The 14844-nt window shown below is 42.1% G+C and overlaps 1 protein-coding gene across 1 annotated transcript in view; it reads left to right on the forward strand.

Moving 5' to 3' along the window:
• Window positions 1-2556: 2556 nt before the first annotated feature.
• The window catches only part of ZMYM5 (zinc finger MYM-type containing 5), a 28108-nt gene continuing 15820 nt past the window's right edge, over window positions 2557-14844 (forward strand). Inside the window, exons 1-5 of the mRNA XM_087436341.1 lie at window positions 2557-2700; window positions 3487-3555; window positions 3959-4069; window positions 7788-8286; window positions 8524-8617. Of these exons, the coding sequence (XP_087292467.1) occupies window positions 7798-8286; window positions 8524-8617 (583 nt within the window). The 5' untranslated portion in view covers window positions 2557-2700; window positions 3487-3555; window positions 3959-4069; window positions 7788-7797. The remainder of the gene's footprint in view (window positions 2701-3486; window positions 3556-3958; window positions 4070-7787; window positions 8287-8523; window positions 8618-14844) is intronic.

The following is a 14844-nucleotide window of genomic DNA, read 5'->3' on the forward strand; positions in this document are numbered from 1 at the left end:
TCTGCATAGGAACCACTGTGTCTACATTTAATAAAGAAAATTTATTTTGGAAATGAATTTTATATAACATTAAATTTATTAAAGTATATATTACCACCAATGAAGACTTTTTGTTGTCCCAAATTTTAAACATTCCCTGAAATCACAGCAGCATACCAAGGTAAGAGTTTTCATTGGCAAATGGACCTGGTACTGTTGCCATTATCAGGGAAAACAAATGTTATCAAATTTTCATCTTTGAACAGTATCAATGCCACAGAATTGTGAGCAAGATAGTGCTCTGAAAAATACATGTGTATTGAGCCTAACATTTAGTCTCTGACAGGGCCAGCCCCGTGGCTTAGCAGTCAAGTGCGCACACTCCACTGCTGTCGGCCTGGGGTTGGATCCAGGGCGCGCACCAACACACCGCTTCTCCGGCCATGCTGAGGCCACGCCCCACATACAGCAACTAGAAGGATGTGCAGCTATGACATACAACTATCTACTGGGGCTTTGGGGGAAAAAAAATAAATAAATAAAATTATATTATAAAGTCTCTGATGGACCTTTAAATTTTTTCAATAGAGCTTTTCTGTATTAACTCAGTTATTAAAATGTTGGCATTACATTTTGTTATTTCATATATTTCCAAGTAATAATTGAGGACTTAAAAAACAAAAATCTTGGTGAAGTTAGGAACGTCCATGAAATACAGCGTTATGTATAAAAAATTACACAGGCCTCTCAATCTATGAACATGCTTTTGTCTTAGATGATTTGTGTCTGTCACTAAATAAACCTGTGTCTTTACCATACCCCAGAAGAAGTAAAGTGCGCACAATCTGTTAAAACAAAACAAAACGAAATCTTATCTGTGTTTCCAGAGGTTGACCATATAGTGTTTCACCAACCTCTGTTAAACCCACCAGCATCCGTTGTAATCCCATTAACAACCGCTAGGGTGAGACGAAAGAGGCCTCTCTTCCGTCTTAACGTGGAATCTTGGAAATGGCACAGCACCATGACGTGCGCCGAAGATGTAGGTGTAGACGATGAACAAAAGAGAAGCCCCACGGTGGATGTGGCGTCTCGGTGCACGGCCGCCCCGGGGCGCGCGGCAGCAGTCTGCACCTTCGCTCCGCTCTCCGCAGCGGGGCCGGCCCCGGGTGGGCGAAGCGATTGAGCAGACTGTGGAGTGGAGCCTCCATCAACCGTTGAGGACCAGGAGATGGTGGAAGGCGGTGGAGAGGCTGGGTAGAGGCTGGGGGAGGGCAACCGAAAGAGGCTGCGGAGGAGGAAGACGGCAGCGCCGACGGACACCCCGAGGGGAGGCTTCAGCCCTTCCAGCAGGCGGGAGCCCAGCTCCAGGGAGCCCGCAGCTTCCTCCATCTTGGTTGATGGAGGCGGGCAGCGGCGTTTGGGTCTCTCCACCGTCGCGCCTGTCCCCAGGGCCCCTGGGATGCAGATGTTGGAGGCAGGGCTGTTCCCTCCGCCGAATGGCGGAGGCCAGTTGGGGCTTCCCGGGGACAAGTTTGCCAGCCCCACGGGGTTTGGTTTTGAATTGGTCCCAAGTTCCCACGGCAGTCCCGACAAAATGGAGGACGTCGTCTCCTCCAGCAGCCATGACGGGAGGTGGGGGGACAATTCCCCACGGGGGTGAGGCGAGGGTGGAAGTGCTTCCACTCTCCTCCGAACGTTCGGGAATCCACTTCACCTGTTGACCCAACCTCCCACTTTGCCTCGCTCCAGCCCCTGTCCGGGCTCGCCCCTCATGGGGGGGCTTCAAGGAGCTGGACAGGGAGGGCGTTGGGGACATCGAGGCCGCGTCTCTCCTCGGGCAGGGTCGTTGGGAGCCGCTGCAGCGGCCTGGGCGCCCAAGCCCGAGCGAGGGCAGGCGGCCCTGCCCTCAGTCTCTCGGGCTGTTCCAGGCCCCGGAGAGCCCCCCCCACCCCGGCCCCCAGGGACCGAGCCCGTGGCCGGTGCAACGGGCAGCGAAGCTCGCGCTGCCTGACCCTGACGGACCCAGGGGTGGGGGCGGGGAAGGAGGCGGGGGTAAGGAGGGAGGGGACGCGGCTGAGAGCGGAGGGCTGGCGGCGGGGGGCGTGGAAGGGAAACGCCGGGGGTGTGGCCTGCGCCTGATGGACAGCCTCGCGGGCCACCCCCTCGAGGGGCGTCCTGAAGGAAGGCAGAGATAGCCAATGGACGTGCCTGAGGCGCCCCGGCCCGCCCTCCCCCCAGCCAATGGGGGCGTGGAGGGCGGGGCCTCCCCGGGCTCGGCCGCGCCGCCTCCTCCTCCGCCTTCTCCGCCTCCTCCTCCTCACCGGCGCTAAACCCGGGACTGGACCGAGCGGAGTTGTGCGTGTTGCCGAAGGGGGGTGGGCCGGGGGAGGGGAGGTTCGTTCCGTGGAGCCGCAGCCAGAACCGGGTGAGGCTTATCCCCGCTGTCTCTCCAGTCCAGGTCCGCCGATTGTGGGGGTGGCCGGGAGCAGCGCAGCCTCCGGAGGAGGAGGCGGAGGCGGAGGCGACGGGGGAGGCGGAGATGGGTGAGGGCAGCCTCCGGAGCCTCCCACCGACCCAGGATTAATACCCCGCGGCGCGGCTGCCGTCGCCGCTCCGCGTCGGGGCCTCGGGGGCTGCTCTGGGCTCCGCTCATGTCAGAGGCGCCTTCGCGTGCGGCCCGAAGGGCTGCGAGAGTGAGGGCGAGGCCGGGAGGGCTGGGTGAGGCGGACGCCAGAGGCGGGGGGCGCCCGGGGGCGGGGGTTGCCCGGGCCGGGGCGGTGGGAGGTCGCGGGGTATTTTTCCTTTCTTTCTTGCGGGGGGGGGGGAGGGGTGCCTCAGTTCGTTCTCCCGCTCTCGGGGCTGCGCTCCCACCCTCTCCGCCGTGGCCCGAGGTCCCCAAGTTTTTCGGGGCGAGGGTGCTGCCTCCTGCCCCACCGGGTCCCCTCCTTCGCGCCTCTTCTCCCCGGCGTTTCGCGTCTTGTACTCTTCACGTCTTTTTTGGGCGAGTTTCTAATGGCGGACGGGGAGGCAGCGCTGCCTGTCGCCGACTGCAGGCGGGGGGGGGGGGGGCAAGTCTCGGGCCCAGGGCGACTGCTTGGGGCAAATAGGGGTGGTTTCAGCCCAGCGGCGACGGGAACCGCCCCTTACCTCCAGTTCGGCGCCCGGAGTGACGGGGATGACGCTGGGTGGGCAAATTTAGAAGGAAATACAATTCTCCTGCTGGCGTCGAGGCAACGTTTGCCCTTCCCCCTCTCCCTTCCCGGGAGCAGGCTTGGTGCTCACCTCCGCCCCCCACTTTTGTAGTTTCAAGAAACACATTTACTGTTGTCCAGTCGTGGTCCCTTTCGTGTTTTTTTAACTCGGTTTGCGCACTGCTTTGAGGTGGGGGAGGGTAGAAGAGCGCGGAAACTCCTTGACTTCTTAGCCCTTTGCTTCTTCCCTTTGGGTTAGGAGTTGGTGCTGCGTCTGTAACTAAATCATTTTTTCTCTTTACTCTCATTTTAGGACCGGGAATCACCTTCAGGCCAATCTGGTGAAGCTTTGGCAGAAATTAAGGAGGAAAACATTTCTTTTGTGAGTCATTTTACCCCGCTTTTCTGTTTAATAAACTTAGCGAAGTAGTACGGTGTTGTTCTGTGGGGTTTACTTTTCTGTTGTCTTGAAGGCAAAGAGTTGATTGCTTGGGTGGACCCTGTCCTCAGAGCCAAGCCAGAGTGATCCCTGGGAAACCACTGGGAGTGGGTGCTTTTATTCACACCACTGGTATTCTCCAGAGTTCCAGAATAGGACTTGGAGCTTTATTTTTTAAATGCTTTGCATTTAACTTTCTTTCTTTTCTAATGGATAGAAATATTTTTTTTCTTTGCTGTCGGGTTAAAAAAAAGCCACTGAATCTTATCTTGTTTCAATGTTGACAAAGAGTATTTTTTTGTATGTCTTATGTTTGAGGAAAATTTATATTTATGTACCCTGACAGTCCTCCAGCTAGCATCACAGCAGGAGATACATAATCTAGTTGTCACACTAGTGGTGATTCTACCAAGGACCACTGAATTGGTAGTGACAGCCTGATCCCTCCATTATGAAGGTAATGTGTCTTTTCCTTGTTACTAGAAAGTAATCTTTGTGGTGTTCATTTTGGAACAATAAAATGCCTGGGTCTCTGTCAGCTATTCAGTTAATGGTTTTAACACCAGTCTTTGCCTAAATCAATTTTATTAGGAGTCTCAAATTGACGATTTTTTGAAAAAACACCTCTAATTGTACATTTATTATTTGGGATTCTGTACAATCTTAGATCCTGCCTAGTTTATCCTTTCAAGCTGATCAGTTTTCCATTGCTCATCAAAAAGAACCTTGTGATTAGTTTATCTCCTGTAGTGGTGTTCTTGCCTTTGCTTTGCCCTTGTTGCTGCTTGCCAGACTTGGCTTTGCACTTATTCTATTTTGCTTCACAGCACACCTCTTTAGTTAGTTAGACCTAGGACAACGTGTCAGGATGTACGGTGCTATGTCTAGCTTTTAGGAATGGATATTGTTTCAACTGGGTAATTTTCATAGGATAGCTGAAGTGGTGATATTTCACATTCTGTGGTAGTTTTGTGCTATGATGGGATGTGGGTATGGTTCTAGTGCTATGATGGGCTTCATAGGGAAAGGGAACTAGTGGGGACCTAGAAGACTGACAAGGTAACAAGTCAGTGACTCAATTATCACTTAGAAAAGCCGTTGTTCTCACCAGAGTGTTCCTAGGGTATTTGCAGCATGATGTAGTACAAAGGACTGGGTTTTAGTGTCGGCCAGAATGAGGTTCATATTTGTGCTCTCTTAATTGCTTTGGCAAGTGCAAACTAAATAAGGGTGAGTAAATAAACCTTTACTATGCACATTTATAAATGCATATTTTGTTAGTTAAATGCACTTTTATGAGACACTTTTTTTTTTTTAATCAGCCCTGAGCTAACATCCATTGCCAATCCTCCTCTTTTTGCTGAGGAAGATTGGCCCTGAGCTAACATCTGTGCCCATCCTCTATTTTTTTTATATGTGGGACTCCTGGCATAGCATGGGCTGATAAGCAGTGGGTAGATCCATGCCCAGGATCTGAACCTGCAAACCCCAGTCTGCCAAAGTAGTGTGTGAACTTAACCACTATGCCACTGGGCCGGCCCCTAGGCACATTTTTTATAAGTGAGTAAATTATGTCTGTCTTCCAAAGATTGCTATAAAGATTGAAATGAGTATAAAATATAGGTAAATATTTAAGATTAATTTGACGCTTGTTGAAATCCTAGGATATAGGCAAAGTATGTGCCCGAATACCTTCTCATGGGAGAAGGATTTAACATTTTTTGTACTCTTTAACATGGTCCAGGCAGAGGCTAGGGACTTGCATGTCCAGTTATCTCAATAAAAACCTGCGAGTCATGTATCATCCCCATTTATAGTTTAGAAAAGTAAAACTCATTAAGGTGAAGTAATTTGCTCAGTGCCACATAGCTAATTAGCTAAACCATAATCTTTTCTGTTTTTGGATAATATTGTAGAAGTAATCAAAACTTTTCTGTAATCTTGTGTTTATGGAATTAAGAAAGTGTTTAATGGTTAAATTATATACTTTGAGGAGTGGTTTAACTTTTTTATAATCTGGGATTTGAAAGTAGGTGAATACTTAATCTTTTTTTCAGAGGTAGATGATTGCAATGAGCTTAGCATAAAGAATGCCCTTTCTGTTTTCTTTGAGAAGATTAAGATAGGACCTAGCAGCCACCAGAGGATACTATGGAGTCAGCTATAGCTCTTTTCCAGAAACTATTCTTTTCTCTTTTAGGTTTATTCAGATAGAGAAAGGACTGAGAGAATACGTGTATAATGAATTCTTATATTTCATAGCTCAATTTATGCTGAATTATTGCCTGTTTCCTTTGAAAATCAACCACATAATAAGCTTACTGGATAAGTGTTAACCATGATTTCAATTTTTGTGTTTCTTTTATAACCCTTTTAAACTGGTCCCTTAGATTTGTTATTTCTTTATCTTTGAAATAAATTTATTTGAATGTTGATTTTGTTTTAATGGATTCACTCATCTTAATAAAAGATAAGTAATTTTTAAAAATTGTTTTATACATTAATTGCATATAATGTAATGGTATGAAATAAATTCTAGAGTCAACATTTCTTGGATTTGAATCCTAACTACCCTTTCCAGTGACGGAGACTTGGGCAGGTTAAGCAGATTACTTTCTTCTTGAGTCTTAGTTTCCTAATGGGTAAAGTAGGAAAAAGAATAGTCCCTACTTCACTTACATAAGCATTAATTGAATTAATATATTTAATGGCATAGCACCTATTAAGAGTAAATGTTATCTATTACATGACTATAACTATTATCAATTAAAATTACTTCGGAAAATTTTTGAATAGAAATGTTACTTAGGGGCCAGCCCGGTGGTAGCAATTAAATTCACGTGTTCCACTTTGGTGGCCTGGGGTTCGCCAGTTCGGATCCTGGGTGCGGACCTACTTACCACTCATCAAGCCATGCTGAGGTGGTGTCCCACATAGAAGAACTAGAAGGACCTACAACTACAATATGCAACTATGTACTGGGGCTTTGGGGAGAAAAAAGAAAAAAACAGGAAGATTGGCAACAGGTGTCACCTCAGGGCCAATCTTGCTAAAAAAAAATATGTTAAAAAAAAAATGTTACTTAGCATATTTCAATATAAGATGTTTAAAATGGAGTGGTGACTACCGTATAAAGTGAGTTTTCTTAATCATTCAGCACCCATACAGTTCTTACTTCTTCATGCTCTTGAGTTTCTAAGAAAACAGGCTAGCATGTATAAACTTAGCTTAGCTTTCCATCTGTTGTTTCTACGTTCTTATATACATTCCAGTTACACTTACTCTTCTCCTCTTGCCTTTGAGATAGGGATGATTTCTTAGTCATGATCAGTTTCACTACTACCTGTGCACACATCCTTATCTTCTCTCATCTGCTTAAAAGCCTTGCTCCATTGATTATTCACTGATCCAGATTCTTCAACTATGTCTCTCTGCTGGATGCTTTCCTTTGTCATACCCTAGTGCATAGTAGGTACACGGAAGTGTTTGTTGAATATAACAGAGTGGTTAAGAATTTGGAGCCTAGAGTTTGAGTCCTATTTGGGCGTACCCAGAACAATTTAATTAGCTTCTCTTTACTGATCTGTAAAATGGATTAAATTATCTCTATGTCATAGGGTTGTTTTCAGAATTTTACGTAAAAAACCCCTGGCATTATGTCTGGCCATTCCTGGACAAGGACCAGAAAGATTAAGAAAGATTTAATCACGTAGTTGTGTTGGAAGCAGAGAATTTAGAAAACAATAACCAAAGGCACTGGGGAAATAGGGATTGGACGGCATTATAGTCAGTTCAGTAGATAAAAGTAAATGTAGTATTGTGATTATACTTGGACTCTTGATTATTGGTACTTGATAGAATTATTTTGTTACTATTTTCTATATCAAAGGAAGACTTAGGTATTTTTTCACTGTAAAGGGTGAATAGGTTAAATTGAGTAAATTTCTTTTAAGGACTACCAAAAATTGGCTAATTAATTTACATCAAACTCTGAAGAAGTAAGCATTAAATTGTTAATGGGAGAGGGAAAACAGAATGGGTGAGATTTTTTTCCCTAAAAGTTAGATAAAAATCACAAAGAATTCAAAATTTCATTTGTGTTATTTCACTGCAGTAAAATGCCATATTCATAACATACTAGAACTCTTTTTTGTTTGTTTCTCTGTTTCTTACAGGTTCTTTAGCATGGATAAATGTTCATTGGGAGGATTAGACTTGACTGAACAGACTCCTGTTTTATTAGGGAGTAAAGCCATGGCGGCTAGTCTCACGGATGTAGGAAATTCATTTGGTGACTCAACTAGTCCTTTAGTTAACAGATCTAGAAACTCATCGACGGAAGATGATGATGATGATGATGTTGTATTTATTGAATCTATACAGCCTCCTTCAAATTCTCCTCCAGCAATAGCTGATCAAAGAAACTTTAAATTTGCTTCATCAAGAAATGAAAAGCTACGAGGAAATTATTCCGTAATTCTTCCTTCCTCAAGAGAGTTGGCTTCTCAGAAGGGAAATATAAGTGACACAATTGTCATTGATGATGAAGAGGATGTAGAAACAAATGGAGGGAAAAAGAAAAATTCTTCCAGTTTTATTGAGTGGGGACTTCCTGGAACTAAAAACAGAGCCAAAGATTTGGATTTCTCCACTTCCAGTCTTTCAAGAAGTAAGGTAAATGCAGGAATGGGTTATAGTGTTATCACTACAGAATCGACTCTGAAATTCGTATTACTAATGTTACAACCTTAGAAACAGGTATAAGCTCTGAATGCTGGGCGAGATATGAACTTAATGATTACGCATATAACATCACTGTAGAATACCAGCTTGGGAGATGTCGCTAAAGGACTGCAGTCAAGTAACTTTGGTGTTAATATACAAACATACACCCCATCTTTGACTTCACAGACCAAGACTGCAGTAGGACCTTTTAATCCTGGTAGAATGAATGTGGCAGGAGATGAATTTCAGAATGGAGGATTTGCAACTCATCACAGTCCTGGTAAGTAGTAAGTAATATTAAATATTTTCCTTCTACTGCAAGTAAATTTTTGCCTGTTATTTTTGGTACCTATGTCTAGTCTATTTACATTCTATACGTGAAATATTTCATTTCTCTTGACTTTTGTGTTAAGATAGAATATTGTACTTAATAAAACTGTGCAGTCTACTTGGTTGCTGTGTTTTCCGGAATTAGTAATCTGTTTTACCTGGTGTGTGTGCGCGCATGCGTGTGTGTATAGACCGGCGTGTGTGCACACGCGCGCATGTTTGTGTAGACCGTCTGTGAGCTAACATCTACTGCCATTCCTCCTCTTTTTTTTTTCCATTTTTCTCCCCAAAGCCCCAGTAGATAGTTGTATGTCATAGTTGCACATGCTTCTAGTTGCTGTATGTGGGACGCCACCTCAGCATGGCAGGACGAGCGGTGCATTGGGTGTACGCGTGGGATCCGAACCTGGGCCGCCAGTAGCGGAGCTTGAGCACTGAACGGCTAAGCCATGGGGCTGGCCCCTACCCAATGTGATTTACATCTCAAGTGTTTTAATTGAAAACCTTCAACTGCTACCACCATCTTTGTCTATTATTATCTTTATTTTAATGTAAAAATCATAGAATAAAAAGATGGATAGTGAACTGAAAGAATAAAGTAATATTATGTGATAATTGAATCTAATTATGTAACTTGAAATTTCAGTTTTTGCTTTTCAGGTGTTTACTTTTTGACTGCTTGTCTCTGATTTTCATTTTTAAATCAGCATTTTATTAGTTGCTTCACTTTTAAAGTTGGAAGACTTTCTTGCCTTTAAATCAGAGACCTACATTTTAAAAACTTTTATGTAGACAGTCTTCCTTTAATAAAATGAAAATTATTTAAAATTTAGCAAATCTTTTTTGTGGCTTGTTCATGAATTAGTATGTGGCTTTTTGGGGTGGTTTTTCTGTTTGTTTTGACACTTTTAGTGCTTTTAACTATTGACCAACTTAGAATTTTGAGCAAGGCCTGAAAAGTAACTAGAGCTAAGAACCTAATCACTTATTGCTTTAATGGAATGCTAATATTTTCTTTTCTTTATTTTGTTAAATTAATCCTTTTTTCTGGTTATAAGAATACGTTATTATTAGGAAAAAAATCGTAGTTAGAAATAAGAAAGGGCCGGCCCTGTGGCATAGCAGTTAAGTACGCGCACTCCGCTGCTAGCGTCCCGGGGTTCGGATCCCAGGCGCCAATGCACCACTTGTCTAAGCCATGCTGTGGCAGCGTCCCATATAAAGTGGAGGAAGATGGGCACAGATGTTAGCCCGGGGCCAGTTTTCCTCAGCAAAAAAAAAAAAAAAAAAAAAAGATTGGCGTGGATGTTAGCTCAGGGCTGATATTCCTCACAAAAAAAACAAAGAAAGAAAGAAATAAGGAAATAATACTTGTCACCTTATTCCACTAACTAGAAGTGACCACTGTTAAAATTTTGATTTGGTTGCTTTCAATCTTTTGCCTCTCTGGTTTTTAAAAATATAATTTAGGGCATATTATATATATTTTTTTGTTCTGATTTACTTAATCTAAATTTTTGTATGTCATTTTAAAAATGGAAGTTTCAGTGGCTATAATATATTCCTTTGTTTGAGATACTCATTCCTCTACCTTCTTTAGCATTTCTGTGGTTTCCCATTTTTTACTGTTGAAATTCTACACTAAATGTCTTTGTTTACAGTGTTTATTATTTCCACAGGACAGTTGTTCTCAAACTTTATGGTCTCAGTTTCACTCTTGTTAATGATTGAGGATCCCAAAGATTTTTTTGTTTTTATCTATTAATTATCCTATTAGAAATTAAAACTTCTTTAAAAGTATTTTCATTTAACAATAGTTATGTATTATATGACAAATACCATTTTTAATGAAAAATAACTATTTTCAAAAAAATTTAGTGGAAAGAGTGACATCATTTTATGTTTTTGCGACTCTCTTTAAAAGAGGTATATCTAGCTCCTCACATCTATTTCTACATTGAATCTGTTGCAGTATCTTGTTTTGTTTGAAATATAAGAAGAAAATCTGGCCTTACACAGATAAGTGGTTGTAGAAGGGAGCACTATGTTAATAGCCTTTTTAGATAATTGTAGATAGTTTTTTTTTTTCTTTGACACAGCACCAAAACTTGAAAAGTGGTAGATTCTTAAAAGTTCTTACAGTGTGGAATCTGAAGCCATATAATGAACTTTTCGTACTCTATTACATTAAAATTCATTGATCTTCAGGGCTGGCCCTGTGGCTTAGCGGTTAAGTGCGCACGCTTCACTGCTGGCAGCCCAGGTTCAGATCCCGGGCGCACACCAAGGCACCGCTTCTGTGGCCATGCTGAGGCCGAGTCCCACATACAGCAACTAGAAGGATGTGCAACTATGACATACAATTATCTCCTGGGGCTTTGGGGGAAGAAAAATAAATAAATAAAAATTTTTAAAAAAACTTCATTGATCTTTGAATAGATCTTTTACCTTTGTATGATTTGGTGACATTGTGCTTTGGTTATTTGGAAAATAGTGATTCACTGAGTTACAGAGATCTTAATATGATACTTTAGGAAAGCTGTCAGGCTCACAGTGATGGATACAAGTTTTCAAAGATTCTAATTTTCACTTCAAAGCTCAAATTTTCTCATTGGCAACAAATGCTGTCATTTTTCTTGAAGTGACAGCCTTATTTGATGTATTTTCAAGAAAATGTCAATAACTAGTCAGTCATTCTTTCAAGTAAAAATAGTATTTTGTTAAAAAAAAAAAAAAGGCTAGTTTAACTTGCAATGCAGCAGTTTCACAAGTGCTCATCCACTTTTCCTTTGTACTTTGTTCTGTCAACCACTGTACTTTGGTATGAAACAGAAGTAGTTTATGCATGCTTCCCTGTTCATCATACAGAATATGGAAATGTAGTCAAAGGCTAAAATTTAGTAAAATGAATGCTAATTTTTACTGTTTCATCAAGGACATCTGTTGTATAATAATTTCAGTGGCCTTTGTCCCTGGTTCTGGGGGAGAGACTAAATCCTTGGAATTTCCCAAGTAATAGGAGTGCCTTTCTATTCATGAGCCTTTTGAATCACACCCGAATTTGTGCTAAGAGGTGAGATGTGACTAAGGCTGAGGGAGGGTCACCAGAAAGACCAACCATGTAATTAGAGTGTTGGGGCTTTAAGCCAACCCCTATCTCAAGGGAGGAGAGGAAGGCTTGAGATTGAGTTCAATCAGGTGCAATGAATAATTCTGTCAGTCATACCTACGCAATGAAACACCAACAAAAACTGTAGACACTGAAGCTCAGTGCAGCCTCCTGGTTGGTGAACTCACCACTGTGCCAGGTGGATGGTGCTACCTGATTCCACGAAGAGTGGGCACAGAAGCTGTTCATTTGGGACCTTTCCAGACCTCAGCCTATATATCTCTTCATTTTGCTGGTCCTGATTTGTCTCCTTTATAATGAAACTGTGATCATAAGTATGGAGCTTTCCTGAGTTCTTTGAGTCATTTTAGCACATTATCAAACCTGAAGGGGGTCTTAGGAACCTCCCAGATTTATAGCCAGTTGGCCAGAAGTACCAGTGCCATCTGAAGTGAAAGCAGTCTTGTTGGGGACTGTGCCTTTAAACCTGTGGGGCAGGGGTCTGATGCTAACTCCGGATGGTTGGCATCAAAATGGTATCCACTACTTGGTGTTGGAATAAAAACCATAAATGAAGATGACACTTTTCTTTTCTGCAAATGCGTGATAGTGAAGGAAACTTGAGTAGTACAATTTGGTTCCACTGCCAGCAGTTTTACCCGTCATTGCTTTTGTACCATTAGTGCAGATGCCAACACAATGAAAAAGGCAAGTAATCTTAGTATTATTATGTAAATGGTTTGACCTCACAGATCCCTTTTTTAATTTCTTTTTCTAATACTATATTGAATGGAAGTGGTAAGAGTATAAAGCCTTGTCTTGTTCTTGACCTGTGGTGAAGGGGGAAGCATTTGACATTTTGTCATTAAGTATATTAGCTAATGTCAAATATAATTAGCTTTTTTGTGTGTGTGTGAGGAAGGTCAGCCCTGAACTAACATCCAACGCCATTCCTCCTCTTTTTGCTGAGGAAGACTGGCCCTGGGCTAACATCCGTGCCTATCTTCCTTTACTTTATATGAGATGCCGCCACAGCATGGCTTGACAGGCCGTGCGTCGGTGTGTGCCTGGGATCCGAACCTGCGAACCCCAGGCCACCAAAGCAGAGCGCACGCACTTAACTGCTGCGCCACCAGGCTGGCCCCTATAATTAGCTTTTTATGTTTATGGTTAACTTAATAGCTTGTTATTTGAGGTTGTTTCTAGTCTTCGCAATTGTAAATAGGTTTCTCATGAATATCTCTGTAAATTTGGCATACTTGTGTTATTTTCTTGAAAAGTTCCTATAGGTGGATTGCTAAGTCAAAATGTCAACATTTTTTTTTTTTTTTTTTTTTTTTTTTTGGATAAACTTATTTATTTATTTTTCCCCCAAAGACCCGGTAGATAGTTGTATGTCATAGCTGCACATCCTTCTAGTTGCTGTATGTGGGACGCGGCCTCAGCATGGCCGGAGAGGCAGTGTGTCGGTGCGCGCCCGGGATCTGAACCCAGGCCACCAGCAGCGGAGCACGTGCACTTAACCACTAAGCCACGGGGCTGGCCCTCAACATATTTTTAAAGCTTTTGATGGTTAATACAAAATTGATCCCACCAAAAAATTGTATTACATTCCTTACAACATAAGAGGGTTTTTTTCCATATTGTGAGCTCTCCTCAGGGATAGGAATATTATTTAGTGTTTGCTTTAGTGTTTGCTAAACTGATCAGTGAAAGGGGACATCATTTTAATTTAATTTATACATCATTGAACTTTTAAAAATATATTTGCAGGGCTGGCCCCGTGGCTTAGCGGTTAAGTGCGTGGGCCCCGCTGCTGGCGGCCCGGGTTCGGATCCCGGGCGTGCACTGACGCACTGCTTCTCCGGCCATGCTGAGGCCGCGTCCCACATAGAGCAACTAGAAGGATGTGCAGCTATGACATACAACTATCTACTGGGACTTTGCGGGGGAAAAACATAAATAAATAAAATCTTTAAAAAATAAAAATATATTTGCAAACTTTTTATCAATTTGTTCATTCATGTTTGTCATCCGTTTATTACTATGTACATCTTTTGTTTATTGATTATGAGTTAAACCTGAGAAGTAATATCATGAAAAACTTGTGATCTCTATATTGAAGATGTGTTAAACTTAAAAGCAATTGAAGATATTGAAGACTTGAAATAGTGTCCATTGGAAATCATTCTCTTGAATTTGTGTATTTCTTTTATTTTTAGTTTTGTAATTATTTCCTAAATTTTAGATGTATATTTGTGCAAGCATGAATTCCATTTTATGTACATAGAAGCTCTTTTTTTTTCTTTTTGTGAGGAAGATCAGCCCTGAACTAACATCCATGCCAGTCCTCCTCTTTTTGTTGAGGAAGACAATGTCCTCCTTTTGTTGAGGATGCCGTCACAGCATGGCCTGACAGGCAGTGTATCAGTGCACGCACTTAACTGCTACACCACAGGGCTGGGTCCCATAGAAGCTCTTAAGTGGAGTGAAAACCAGACGCCTTTCCTTGTATTTCTTTTATGTATCAGCCTTGACTATTTTTCACCTTGTGGAGTAAATTGAAGTTGTGTATTTAATGGTAAATGTGGGTAAATAAGATGTTCTTTAATTTCAAAGCATAGCATAGGCTGATACTTAACTGTAGTTAGATGCTGTGCTGTCATTCCACTCAAATTGTGGGTATAATTGAGCCTTGAAAATGTTGTTTGATAGACATTTGATGATTACTCTAGGATTTATTTTTATTCTTATCATCCTTTTATCTCATTAATTCAAAACTGTATTTTACATTTCTATGATACTTTCTCATCACATAAAATATCAGTGATTTTAAAACATAGAAAGACAAAAAGCACTAAATGACTCACTTGACATATAAATGAAGTTCTTAACTACATTTAAACTATTTTGTTTATGATGTGTGGCAACGAATTTCTATTATTTGTGAAGTATAGATGAATTTACAATGTTCCTGAGTTCTCTGAAATTCTCTTTTTGGGGACAAAAGTTACAGGGCTGTATCCTTTAAATATAACACTTAGTCTAGAATTCTACAAAGAATGTTC

Source organism: Ceratotherium simum, chromosome 10 (genome assembly GCF_057802395.1).
Source record: "Ceratotherium simum simum isolate JZ-2026a chromosome 10, ASM5780239v1, whole genome shotgun sequence".
In the NCBI taxonomy this organism is placed as follows: Eukaryota; Metazoa; Chordata; class Mammalia; order Perissodactyla; family Rhinocerotidae; genus Ceratotherium; species Ceratotherium simum.